Consider the following 13,796-nt stretch of genomic DNA (forward strand, 5'->3'; position numbering starts at 1 on the left):
AGTATGTTGTACAGACCCTTTTAAAATGGCGAATAGCTCAAGCACACAACACCAAATGTTCTAGCTTATATAAAAGTTCGTGCATATCAGATCTCATGGCTGATGAAAAGGACGTAAAGTAATGTTATTCTCAAAATCAAAGTCAATGTATATAACCACATGCACTTATTAACTCAAAACAAACAAGTCACAAACTAATAAATTCAGATGCTAGCACAAACCCCAATCTATCTTCTTATTGAGACCATGTGGTTCAACTGTATCTAATGTACAATATATATCCATTGTTGGGTGTACATATTTAGATTCTTCAATCTCTCCTCATAAGTCATTCGATGAAGACCTTCTACCTTTTTGGTCTCCCTTCTCTGGACTGCCTCCATCTTGTCTCTGTCTTTTCGGAGATAAGGTCTCCAGAACTGAACACAGTATCCAGGTGAGGCCTCAACAAGGACCTGTACAAGGGGGTAATCACTTCCCTTTTCCTACTTGATATTCCTCTCTCTAGGCAGCCCAGCATTCTTCTGGCTTTAGCTATCGCCTTGTCACATTGTTTTGCCGACTTCAGATCTTTAGACATTATCACCCCAAGGTCTCTCTCCTGCTCCGTGCACATCAGCCTTTCTCCCCCCATCGAATACAGTTTATTTGGATTTCCACTCCCCATATGCATGACTCTGCACTTCTTGGCATTGAATCTCAGCTGCCATATCTTCGACCACTCTTCCAGCTTCCTTAAATCCCGTCTTATTCTCTCCACTCCTTCCGGCGTGTCCTCTGTTGCAGATCTTAGTGTCGTTCGCAAAAAGACAAAACTTACCTTCTATCCCGTCCGCAATGTCGCTCACAAAGATATTGAACAGGACCAGTCCCAATACCGATCCTTGCGGTACACCACTCTCTCTTCGGAGAGAGTTCCATTTACCATCACACATTGTTTTCTTTCCTTCAACCAGTTTGCAATCCAGGCCACCACCTCGACACTCACTCCTAAGCTTCCCACCGAAGTGAGGCTAATCGGTCTGTAGTTACCAACCTCTTCTCTGTTCCCACTCTTGTGAAGCGGGACCACCACCGCTCTTCTCCAATCACTCTGCACCACTCCCGTTTCTAGGGTCTATTGAACAGGTCACACAGCAGACCCGCCAGCACTATTTATTTATTTATTTAGCATATTTCTATACCGGTCTTCATGAAGGGATTCATATCAGACCGGTTTACATGGAATTTAGGGCATTAACTAATTAACCAAACAGGAGAGCCGAAGCAAAGTTACATATAACAAGGAGATTGAACTTGGGGGCTAGAGTAGCCGGGAAGTAGAAAGACAAAAATTAACTAGAGGTAAAATACATATGAATAGTACTGAGACTAGTGCGAACGTCCCATCAGTTGGGCTGAGTCTGGATTGAACACTTTAGAAATTAGGGGAAGGCTTGGAGGAAAAGCCAAGTCTTAAGTTTTCGTCGGAAGGTAAGAAGGCATGGTTCCAGTCTTAGGTCAGTCGGCAATTTGTTCCAAAGGACTGGGCCCGCTGTGGAGAATGCACGCTCTTTGGTGGAAGTTAGGCGGGCGGATTTATTTGGTGGGACTAGTAGAGTTCCTTTATATGCTTCTCTGATGGGTCTTGCAGATGAGTAGAGTTTGAAAGGGATCTGAAGGTCTAGTGTCAGCTGATTGTGGATGGTTTTGTGGATTATAGTGAGTGCTTTATGTAGGATTCTGTATTTTATTGGCAGCCAGTGCAGGTTTCGGAGAATAGGGGTGATATGAGCTCGCCGGTTGGTGTTGGTTAAGATTCTGGCTGCTGCATTCTGGAGCATCTGTAGTGGTTTGGTGGCGGAGATGGGGAGCCCCAGGAGTAAAGCATTACAGTAGTCAGTTTTAGAGAATAACGTTGACTGAAGGACGGTTCTGTAGTCCTGGAAGTGAAGAAGGGGTTTGAGTCTTTTCAGAACTTGAAGCTTATAGAAACAGTCCTTAGTGATATTGTTGATCGATTTCTTTAAATTCAGATGGTTATCTAGGATTACTCCTAAATCTCTTGCTTGAGATATCTGTGTGTCAGGGATTGTTTGATCTGTGTTGGCAGAGTTGTCAGGGGAGATAAGAAGGATTTCTGTCTTGGCTGCATTGAGAGCCAGGTTCAGGCTGGTGAGGAGGCTGTTGATGGACTTAAGGCAATTTTCCCAGTAGGTAAGCATTTTTGGAAGAGATTCTTTTATGGGGATCAAGATCTGCACGTCATCTGCATAGAGGTAGTGTATTAAATTTAGGTTTGTGAGTAGTTGACAGAGGGGCAGTAAGTAGATATTGAAGAGGGTGGGAGATAAAGAGGAGCCTTGGGGGACGCCTAACGTTGACTTGAAACTTGGGGATTCTTTGTTATTGACTCTGACCTTGCAGCTTCTGTTGTTGAGGAAGGAGTCAAACCATCTGAGGGCGAGTCCAGATAATCTGATGTCTGAAAGGCAGTTTAGAAGGATGGCGTGGTTCACAGTATCGAAAGCCACTGAGATATCTAGGAGGACAAGTAAGTAAGAAAACCCTTTGTCTAGGCCCATAAGGATGTGGTCTGATAGGGAGATGAGAAGGGTTTCTGTACTGGACGATTTACGGAAGCCATACTGGGAAGGGTATAGTATTTTATGTTCCTCCAGGTAGTCTGAGAGTTGTGTGTTCACTACTTTCTCTGTGAGCTTCGCTAGAAAAGGGAGGTTGGATACAGGACTGAAGTTGGAGAGTTCTTTTCTGTCCAGGTTGGGTTTCTTCAAGAGAGGTTTGAGGGACGCCGTTTTTAGCTCCCATGGTAGATGGGCTAGGGAGCAGTTTATGATGTTAGCCAGTGATCTGGAGATGGTGCTCGGGATGAGGAGTAGCAGTTTAGTTGGAATGTGGTCTGTTGGATGGCTGGAAGGTTTCAATTTCCTGAGGGTGGATTCTATCTCCAAGGGGGTAGTGGGCTTGAAGGAGTCGAGAGAGGCTCCAAGGAAAGGGGTAGAGTTGGGGTTTAAGGCAGGAGGTATTGGGTTGGTGGGGAGAAGTGCTAGAGTGTTTATAATTTTATCCTGAAAGAAGAGTGCTAGTTCATTAGCTTTGGATTGAGCCTGTTCATCTGGGATGGTAGGGGCAGAGGGTTTTGTGAGTTGGGATACGTAGGAGAATGGAGCCCTGGCATCATATTGTATATCGTGGATTCTGCTGGCATAAAAATCTTTTTTTGTCTATAGAAGCGAGATCTTGTAGAGATGGAGGGTGCGTTTATAATCGGATAGTGTTGTGATGTTGGGGTTCTTACGCCATGTGCCTTCCTTGTGTCTGAGGTCTAGCTTCATCCGTTTGAGTTCTAGGGAGAACCAGGGTTGTTTCCTTTTTTGTGACCAGTTGATGATTTTCGTCGTTTTAAGGCAGAGTTTATTGGCTATTGACTCCGTGATACTGCTCCAGGAAAAAAGGGCTGAGTCAGGGGTGGAGATATCCAGGTTAGAGAGTTCCTTGGATAGATATTCACTAAGAGTGTCGGAGGCACATGGTTTACGGAAGTGGATGGTAGAGTGTAGTTGAAGCTTAAAAGGATTTAATTGAGTCGTGAGGGTTGTTTATATCAGGGAGAGGTCGGACCAGGGGACGGGGGTGCAGTCTGGACTGTTATTGTATGACAGGTTTGAGTTTATGAAGATGAGGTCGAGCATGTGTCCTTCTTTGTGGGTTGGTTTATTGATGATTTGTTCAAAGCCCATGGCCCTGAGTGTGGAGAGGAAGGTTTCACAGTTGGGAGAGAGCGGTGAGGCGTCAACATGTAGATTGAAGTCCCCCAATATCATGGCCGGTGAGTCTGTGTTGATGTGTTTGGCAATGGTTTCTATGAAGGGGGATGCATCTGTGTCAAGTAATCCTGGTGGAGCGTAAACTAGAAGAATTTGAATATGTTTTGATTTGAACAGACCTAGTTCCAGTTTTTTTGAGGAGGACTTGATTGGTTGCTGATTGAGATGGAGTTCTTTCTTGGTGGCTAGGAGAAGCCCGCCTCCTCTTTTTTTGTGTCTTGGGATTGAAAAGAAGTCGTAGAGGTGTATCGGTAGTTGGTTTATCAGGGGAGTGTTAGAACTTTTTAACCAAGTTTCTGTGATGGCACAGATGTCTGGTTTGGAATCCAGCAGATAGTCATTGAGGATGTGGGTTTTCTTTGTAAGGGACTGAGCGTTGAAGAGAGTTAGAGTGAATATCGTGAGTCCTAATAGCTGGGTGAGGGGTAAAGTCATGATTGGGATGAGTGATCTCTTAGTATGGCTCAGGGTTCATTGTAGAAGCCTAGAGTGATGAGTGTGGTAACGATGAATGATAGGAATGGGATAGGTTTGCATAGTGCTTCCACGGAATGTGCAGGAAAGGAGGGTGGTTGTGTGATTGAACTGAAGAAGGTGGTCTTTGAGTCTCCTGTTTTGTGTTGGTCTTAGAAGTGATTGTTGATGATTGGATGAGAGAGCTGGGAATTGCTTGTGTGTAGAAAGTTATTAAAGAGGGTTGAGGAAATTTTGTCTGATGTGGTTGATTGGAGTCTGAGCTGGAGCAGTGAGATTCTGGTGTTGGAGCATTAGGAGTGGGTTGGGTATTGGGAGCATGTCCTTATTATGAAGCGTGGGTTGAGCATGTTGTAGGTTGCTTGGGAGCGTTGAGAATTAGTTGGTCTGGCAGATGTGAGAAAGGGGTGCTTGTAGGTGATGGGCACGGCTGGATGAGAGTAGGACGAATGCTGGAAGAAAGCTAGGAGTGAGTTGATGGTAGATGTTGGAGAGTGTTGAATGGCGAGTGTTGGCTGAGTGCGGCGCTGATTGGAGGACTGATGGATGAATGCTGGCCGAGGCTAGGTGGGGCCGAAAGACAAGGTGGAGGCTGGAGAATGCTAGGTGAAGGTTCGGAGGAGATGTAAGGGCATGGTGGCCGGCAAGGAGGTTTCAGTTTTGGGGGCTCACAAAGGGGCGCACTAAGGGGCAGGCCCCTTAGGTCGCGCTCCTTCGGGCGCGCGACGCCAATGGCGTCACAGCAAATTTAAAGGGCCTGAGTTGGCTCCTGATAGGCCGGCTGAGGAGCCAACTCAGTTGAGTTGGAGGCCTGTATACCATGCCAGTGTAAATGGAAGCACATTTTTTTAAAGCAGCCTATAGGACTGCCTCTTGCATTTCAGTTAATTGGATATTGTTTTTGATATAAAGGTTTTTGATATAAAGAGCTGCTACTCCTTCTTTTCTGTCCATTCTGTCCTTCCTAAATGGATTATAGCCTGGTGTAGCTTCTATCCTAATCATAAGACTCACTAAATCATGTTTTTGTAATAGGAACAATGTCCAAGTCCACCTCCACCACTAGGGCCTGCAGATATGAGATTTTATTGCCCAAACTACAAGTATTGTGGTCCTAGTTTTCCAGATCTTTCCTTCATTTTGCTGCTCTTCCAAGTCACCTTTTCTGCTCTTTTACTTAGGTGTGGAATATTGAGTTGATTGATTTTTTATTTTTCCTCTCACTTCCTGTATTGCTTGAGGGTGATATGCCAGTTTCATTGGCCACCTTCTGCCACCCACACTTTCTCTAGTTTAAATGTCTGATAATGTATTGCCTGAATTTATTTCTTAGGATTCTTTCCTGTCATGGACAAATGTAGGCCACTCTTATATAGCATTTTTACTGCTCCATACACGTCCCCAGTCTCCAATGTATCCAGAGCCCACTTTCTTTACACCATGTTTTGAGTCCTGTATTGAAATGATCTATATGGCTTAACCTTTCCCTTTCCATATGGGTAGAAATCAGTAAAAACAAATCTTCTCATATGTTATCATTAAATATGTCTTTGTTGCTGCAGTGCTAGTTATGCCAGTTGACCACAAACAAACAATTGTGGCATACCTGAATAGATACGCTGAGTGCCCGGTGAGCCGAGACGCTATGAAAAGAGAAAACTGTCTATTCGACTAAAGAAATAAAATGGGACTGAAAAGAGAATTTCTTGATTGAATACATGTTGATTCCAGCCCCTGAAGCAGCAGTTTGCAAAACATGGTACCGTGTTGGGCCTGAAGTAACTTAAAAAAAAACCAGGGAAGTAGTACACTTTTTAATGCTTACAATTTTTGAAAAAATGTTTGGAAAAAAATGCTTAAAAATATTCAAAGATGGACCTATGATTAAAAGTGTGCCCCTCTCACTTATCGATGGAGCATAACGCAAGGCTCTGAAAGATAACTAAGGGGTTTATATGATGGTCCCATAAATCACAAAATCCATATAAAGTGAAATTTGGCAAATACATTTAATTCTGTGTGTTGGTTACCATATCATATTGCCCTTTAAGGCTTTTTTTTTATATTATTATACCTGAATAGATAGCCATAACTGATCAAATAAAAATATATTTATTAATACAAGATTGAAAAATATACCAAAAAGTCAACATTATGAATATATTAATCTTGACTCAGTAAACAATTGGCTAACTTGATTAGTTATAACTATGATTAGGATACCTTGTTTGCTTATACCATTTTTTTTTCAATTTTTTCTTAATGAAGCTTTATTATTACATCCACAAAGTAATACTTTGTCAAAGAAAGTTTTAGAGAATACAATTCAAGGAAACATATAATTGCTACTAGATGATCAGTACAAAAGCAACATTACAGACTCTATTTCATCATAGAGGAAATTCAGAGGGGGGGGGAGGATAAAGATAAAGAGGAGAACAATGAAAACTCAATATAAGAGGAAAAAATTGCAGCGTGAGAAAAAAAAAACCTCACATTCACAACTCTGACCCACTAACACTATAAATTAATAGCAGGTTCTGACAACCTAACGTTCAGGAACTCCCGCAACTATTTAGCACTAAAAAGAAATGTGTACCCTGTAATTTAATTATGCATTGGCAGGGATATCGCAAAAGAAAACTTGCACCAAGAGAAGTAACTTCAGATCTCATATTCAAAAAGGCCTTTTGGCGCATCTGGGTAGACTTAGTAAAGTCTGGATAGACACAAACTACATCCCCCAGAAAGGAAATATTTATATTCTTGAAACGCATAACAAGATTTAAATCTTGCTCAGAGAAAAAGTAACTAACAAAGTTAATCTGCCAGTAACTTCTACAGAGGAGTTTTCTAAATAATCAGATAAGTTGGAGAAGTTCCCTTCTTGGAGAAGCTGTGGCAAACTTTGCTTCTGAAAAAGAAAAGCAATCTTCTTAGTAGTTGGAATCAGATCTGAGGGAATCTTTAATATCTCAACCAGATATTTTTTAAAAGTAATCAAAGGCAGTTCATCAAAAACCTTTGGGAAATTAAGCTGCCGCAAATTCAAATGTCGCAGAGAATTTTCCAAAAATTCCAACCTCCTAACAGAGGACAAACGCTCCCGGATAATAGCTGCATTGGTATCCTTTAGATTTTTAACACCTTCCTCCAGCTTCTGAATAAAAGTATAATGATCCATAAGAATTTGCTGGTGGTCTTGAGCAACCGTATTCAATTTTAAAGAAACAGTTTCTAAACGTTGGGTCTGCTCCTTAAAAGTACAGGACATACCTGCTATTAAATCCTACAGGGATTCCAAAGCGACAACAGCCGGTCTCAAAATCTCCTGGGAAGACTGACGTACTGTCCCAACTCCAGCAGCAAAAACACTCCCAATAGATGTAACCAGGAGGATATCTCCGCTAACTCCAACACTCTCTATGGGGATCTCCAGTCGCTGAGCAGGAATAGAAGTCAATGCCTGATCAGGCATAATGCCGGCAGCTCCATCCGGCAGAGGCAGACCGATAGAGCTTCCTCTCAGTGCCTCAGCACTGGCAGCGTCACCTGAGGGTGAAGCCATCAACTCTGGTCATGGGTCAGGAGGTCTCAAGGATATTTCCCCAGGTGAAAACAGAGCTCCTCGCTCTGTTTCACCAGCGGGGCTGGAAGCCCTCAATTCTATAGTGGGGATCGCAAACTCACAGATGATCACTGGTCCACGGGGAGGTTAGGTTCAGATGGAAAAACCCCAATCTTCCCCTTCCTCTTATGTGGCATGGCAGTAAGGTAATCTGCAGAACTGCAACAGCAAAAGATTCTCGAGGAAATTGCAGAGCAGCGCGGAGGAGCGTTCTCTCAGGTGGCCATCTTGGTTCCGCCCCCCTGCTTATACCATATTTTGAGTGTTTTTGTCACTGCAGGACTAAAGTAGCACTTGCAATACAGACAAGCATGCACTAAATGTTAATCATTACCTTCAGCATGCATAGTACTGAAAGTTTTTAGAACATGTACTGGGGCCATTGTAAGTGGTATTAAAGTTCCATATAAATGTTGGCATGTCAACATTTACATTTTGGCCCCCACCCCTTTCCCTCCCAACAAAAGGGTATTCATTTCCTTTCTGAGGCTCTTTGTTTAGATGCTCATTACCTGAGATGCATTTTGTCTTGGGTCCGAGTTTGGGGGTTAATAGCTTTTATACTGGCTAGTGGTTCGTAATCAAGGAGATATTGCACAAATGGGCAGCATCATTTGGTATATGTCAGTTTATAAGGAATGTTCTTTGGGAAGATGTTAGTTCCAGATGGAGTGGTCAGCATGCAACTTAAACATTGTTAAATGTTTGGATTTCTCAGCTGGAGCGAAGGACACAGTTGTCCTGCATAGGCAAAATTGCTTGGAGGCCTCCTAGCTGGAGGCTTTGGTTGTATGAAGAAGTCTGTTCACTGGCAAGATTAATATCTTTACTTATTTAAGTTTAGTATAATGACTGTAATTCATTCTTATTTATCATTCAAGTATATTTTTCTTCCTATTTTAATAATTTTACAGGGAATACAAAGTGAACATATCTATTTCAAATATACAATAACACTAATTTTATACTTCAGGAAGAACTTGAAACTACAAAGCAGTTTTTGTATAATGAAATGGGCTACAAGTCAAGATCAGAGCAACTTACAGACCGATCTGAAATCAATCTATCTCCATCAGATGTGGACAGGTATTATATAGACATGTATAACGCTCATTAAGCCAAATGTGGCTTATGTTTTACTGATTGATGCAAGCATATTGATTTGAATTTTGTCACAATTAACATATAATGACAAATTAAAAAAATGGTGTTTATGAAATTGTTGTAGGCCTGCAAAGAGAAAAGTGTGCTTATTTTTTAATTTAAGTTGGAGACAAGTTCTAATAAAAAGGATTTAAGAGCTGGAAAGAGAAAAAAAATGGGACTTTGCAGAAAGTAACTTAGATGAATTGTGAGAGTTTGTAGGCAGGCCTGGTAGTGCTCTGTCAGTGCTATTTGCTGTCTGTGTACTACTATGTGAAAAGTCCCCAGCCTGATCTATGAGTTGGTTCTTCCTATCTTCGGGTTGACTGGAGCAATCAATGATGTAGAGGCAATGTTCACAACTTCCAGTGGAGGGGGCTGTTTATCCCTGAGTGGTAACACTTAATGGCCAGATTTGGGGGCCATGATTGCTGGGTTCCTGAGGGAACCCTGGTGTCTGGCCACTGACCCATAATCAGACAAGGTTATCTGTACAATTATTAAGATTGTCTGATTTTTATTTTTTAATGGATGTTGATTGTATTCTACTATAAGGAGTCAAAAATGTGAAATGCAAGAGATTAGCTCATCAACAATATTGGCATTCACATAGCAGATTCAAATTTTTGAAGATCTAATCAACACTAGCGTGAGCTTAAAAGACCATCATAACACCCAGCAGCAAGAAAGACTGTATTTTGTCAGATTGCTTGCATGGGTCATTCATAATCATAGGTCTTAGAGCACCACAGTGAACCAAATATTTTTATATATTTTTTATACATGTAAAACATCAAAGAAAATTATTTTCCCTCATGAAGTATATCCTTGCATTTCAAAGATGGAGAAGTGTGTAGCTGTAGTTAATCAGAAATCCGACATAACGTTATGTTTCGAAGTGCTTCTACTTCAGGGGTATTTTTTGCACTGGTTAGCCTTCATTTCTCATGGCTCATTAAACTGAAACAACAAATATGCATGTAGAATTGTAAATGAAACGTCCTACAACAGTGATCTCAGCCACATCCAGAGATATCTTCTTACTGGCATTTGTATCATTTATCAATGTTGAGCCGCAAACAAGTGCTTTTTCGCACCAAAACTGCACCATTCTTAATCAAAATGGACGGAATCCCCCACTGAAGTCACTTCTGACGTCAGCGTGAATTTTCTTTGTTTTACATGCATAAAAATATTTGGTTCACTCTGGTGCTCTAAGACCTATGATTATGAATGACCCATGTAAGCAATCTGACAAAATACAGTGTTTCATGCTGCTGGGTGTTATGATGGTCTTTTAAGCTCACGCTAGTGTTGATTACAATCTTCAAAAATTTGAATCTATGTGAATGCCAGTATCATTTTTTATTATATTCTGCAAGATTGCAGGATTGAGCAGAATATGCATTTTTTAAAATAAAAAAAATAAAATAAAGTGGGGTAGGGAAAGATATAAAAATAAAGGAAAGAAAACCCTAAAAATCCCTAGATAGTTGCAAATGAAGGTTAATGTCCAGACCCCAGCCCGGTTACAAGTGAGCTGGAAGTACAAAGGAATAGGAGGAAACTGCTGGGCCACATTTCCCTCCCCCACCCACCCCCAGAAATGGAATAGAGAGTGTGAGACAGGATGTCTTTCAAAATTAATGTGTATCTAGAGTGTGAGGGGAAAATAACATGTTTTTTGTACCATAAAGAGAAGTTTAAACAGAATTCAAGATGGAAGCAAATGCAATTTTATAAATTATTGCGTAAGTTAAATAAACTAAAAACAGCCTTTAAGGACTGGTGTGGACAAGGTGAATTGATGTAGATGAGAATCTGAGGCAGACCAAACAACTGTAGTGGTCAAGTGAATAATTGCAGATTGACCATTAATTACTTTCTAATAGTAACATTCTTTGTAGGTTTTGATACCTTTATTTGACCAACATAAACACTTTGAATCATTCTTATGTTCTGCATTTTGTATAACAACCTCTTGATTATTCTTACATTGGACCAAGGACAAGCAGAATGGTAACCCACACACACATGGAAATTTGATTTTAAAAAGTATAATTCCAAGCAGTAAAGCCAAATGAAATACATTAAGGTGATAAACCAACAATTAACAATGAAAAAAATCTAGGAAATTACTGTAAAGGGTGGCGGATGTGTGAGCCCTTTGTGCTGCGGCATAATTGACGCAGTCTTGATGGTGAACTCATGAGGCCTACACCAGCAGCTAGTAAACTTGCCCTGTAGTGGGACAGTATGGAGCTTCATCTTTACCAGCTGATGCCTCCCCCACAGGTTGAGCTCTTGTGTTCTAGCAGCTGGCAGGACTTATGTGAGTCCCTAGGGCAGTGAGGATAATTAAAGTCCAAAGGCACACCAGGGTCAGGGCAGTCAGCAGACTAATGAAGTGAGAGACAGGCCAAGGTTAGGGCAGGAAGCTCGCAAGAATAGTCAGGTCTAGGCAGCAGGCAGTCGGTCATGTCCAAGCAAGAGGTCAAGATCCAAAGAGTCAAGCTAAGGGTGGACAAAGACACACTGAAGACACAACAAGATGAGTAGGACAAGGCGAGACTAGAGAAGACTAGGCTGGACTAGGCAAGATTGGAAGACAAGGCACAAGAATCAGGAACCAACTTCAGGAAGAATTCACGTTGCTTAGGCGAGAAGCTGCTGTGTGGCATTAGCTTTTATAGGCCAGGAGATTGATGTCATCTGGCGGGCGCTGCTCAGGGTTTCCTGCCACAGCACGCATATTATGCATGTGCCTTTGGAAGGCAGCAGCCTGGCTGGGAATGGCGTCAGTGATGGTCAGCAGTGTTTGGCGATGGTGGGACATCACCACCACAACGGGAGGCCTCTGGCAGTGTCAGGCAGTGGCAAGGGTGAATGTGGCAGCTCGCGGGACCATCCCTTGAGCTGTCAAACATAACACGCCCCCCCCCCCCCCCCCCCCATATCTTCTGAGCTTGGATATTCCTATGGTACCTCCTGAAGAACACCGATATGAGTTGGAAGATTTGTAGATTGGAGGCCAGTTCCCTTGATTTTTCCTTGGGTCCATACAGTAACTGGTTTCAGACTGTTCTTGGACCTCAAATTGAGTGTTTTCTTCTGTAATAACTTCAGTGGTCTGGAGGGGTAGTCTGCCCAGGCAAGAAAGAATCACAGGTTTCAACAGAAACACGAGGAATACATCATGAATCTGTAAGGATGCTGGTAATTTGAGCTTGAAGCCACAGGACCCGATTTGCTGCTGAATGGGAAATGTACCCACAAACCATGATATGAACTTCAGGATTGGCATCTTCAATTGAAGATTTTTAATGTTGAGCCAAACTAAGCTTCCTAGATGAAACTGAGGTGCTAGGCGATGTTTCTTGTCTGTGTGTCTTTTAAAATGCTCTGCTACTTGCTCAAGGAGATGGTGTGTCTTCTGCCACAGTTCCTGGAATTCCTGTCCCATCAGGTTAGCTGCTGGGCATGTGCCAGAGATAGAAACTAGCCTGGGTGTATGGGGATGACGGCCAAATATGATATAGAAGGGCGATGTGGAGCTATTCTTGTGTGTTTATGGGCAAATTCAGCCCATGGCAGGAGGGATGCCCAATTATCCTGCCTTTGGGTTATGTAGGCACGTAGGCCTTGAGAATCTGATTTACCCGCTTGGTTTGTCCATTGCTCTGGGGATGGTAAACTGAGGTGAAATCCAACATAATTCCAAACTTCCTCCATAAGTCTCTCCAGTAGCATGCTGTGATCTGAACTCTTCGGTCAGAGAAGTTGTGAAGGAGGAGCCTGTGCAGGCAGAAAATATGCTGGATAAAGAATTTAGCCAGTTGAGGTATAGACTGGAGACCCTTAAGGGATGTGAAATGAGCCATCTTAGAAAATCTATCCACTACCACCCATATGGTGGTGGGGCTGTCAGAGAGGGGAAGGTTAGTGGCCAAGTGGGTCTAGGGTCCTTGCGGGTGGTAACAGCTTTAATAACCCCAAAGGTCTTGCTTGCACACATTTATTCATGGCACAGATGGGACAAGACTCTATATAACGTTTCACGTCGGTCTTCATCTGAGATCACCAGTAGTGTCGGACGATTAATTCCAAGGCTCAGGTAATGCCTGGGTACCCTGCCAAGCGGGAGTCATGAGCCCACTGAAAAACCTTCTGGCATAGGTTCTGGGGCACCAAAGTCTTTCCAGGAGAAACTGTAAATGTGGCAGCAACCACAATCTTTGCAGGGTGAATAATGTGCCATGGAGATTCCAGAGAACCCTCAGTATCAAAGGATCACGAGAGGGCATCGGTTCATTTCCTGTCGTGTAGCCAGATGGACTCAGAACAAATGGGTATAGTATGCTCGTGCTAGCAGTTGGAGACGGATCTGACGTCAGCACGGGTATATATACCCCCACAGGAAGCGTAGCAACTAAGTAATTTCTGTCTCCAAAGCAGTTTGGAGAGCCTGCACGCTCGCTGAGCGTGTTTCCAAATCTACTTTCTACTTTCTTCTTACTAAACTTCTACAGCACCTTCGAGCCCCGCACTCCTGCGGTGATACCTTACGGTCCCTCCCCCAGTTGAGTTTCCCGGGGTGATTTCCGTCATCCCCCGGAGGTCTAAGTCCTCGGTCCGGTGGCCGAATCGCGGCAGGGACGTAGCCCCCGGGCGAGGCTCGGGCGGGGCGAACGAGGCGCCTCGGTCCCGGCGTGGACGAGGCAGCG

At 42.8% G+C, this 13,796-nt stretch overlaps 1 protein-coding gene across 3 annotated transcripts in view; it reads left to right on the top strand.

Annotated features, from left to right (window-relative positions):
* GPD2 (glycerol-3-phosphate dehydrogenase 2) overlaps positions 1–13,796 on the top strand; it is a 516,322-nt gene that overhangs the window by 432,443 nt on the left and 70,083 nt on the right. For all 3 annotated transcript variants that reach the window (XM_029605520.1, XM_029605522.1, XM_029605521.1), the window contains one exon: positions 8,903–9,015. In XM_029605520.1, coding sequence (XP_029461380.1) covers positions 8,903–9,015 — 113 coding nt within the window. The remainder of the gene's footprint in view (positions 1–8,902; positions 9,016–13,796) is intronic.

The sequence above is a fragment of the Rhinatrema bivittatum genome, chromosome 6 (genome assembly GCF_901001135.1).
Source record: "Rhinatrema bivittatum chromosome 6, aRhiBiv1.1, whole genome shotgun sequence".
Taxonomy (NCBI): Eukaryota; Metazoa; Chordata; class Amphibia; order Gymnophiona; family Rhinatrematidae; genus Rhinatrema; species Rhinatrema bivittatum.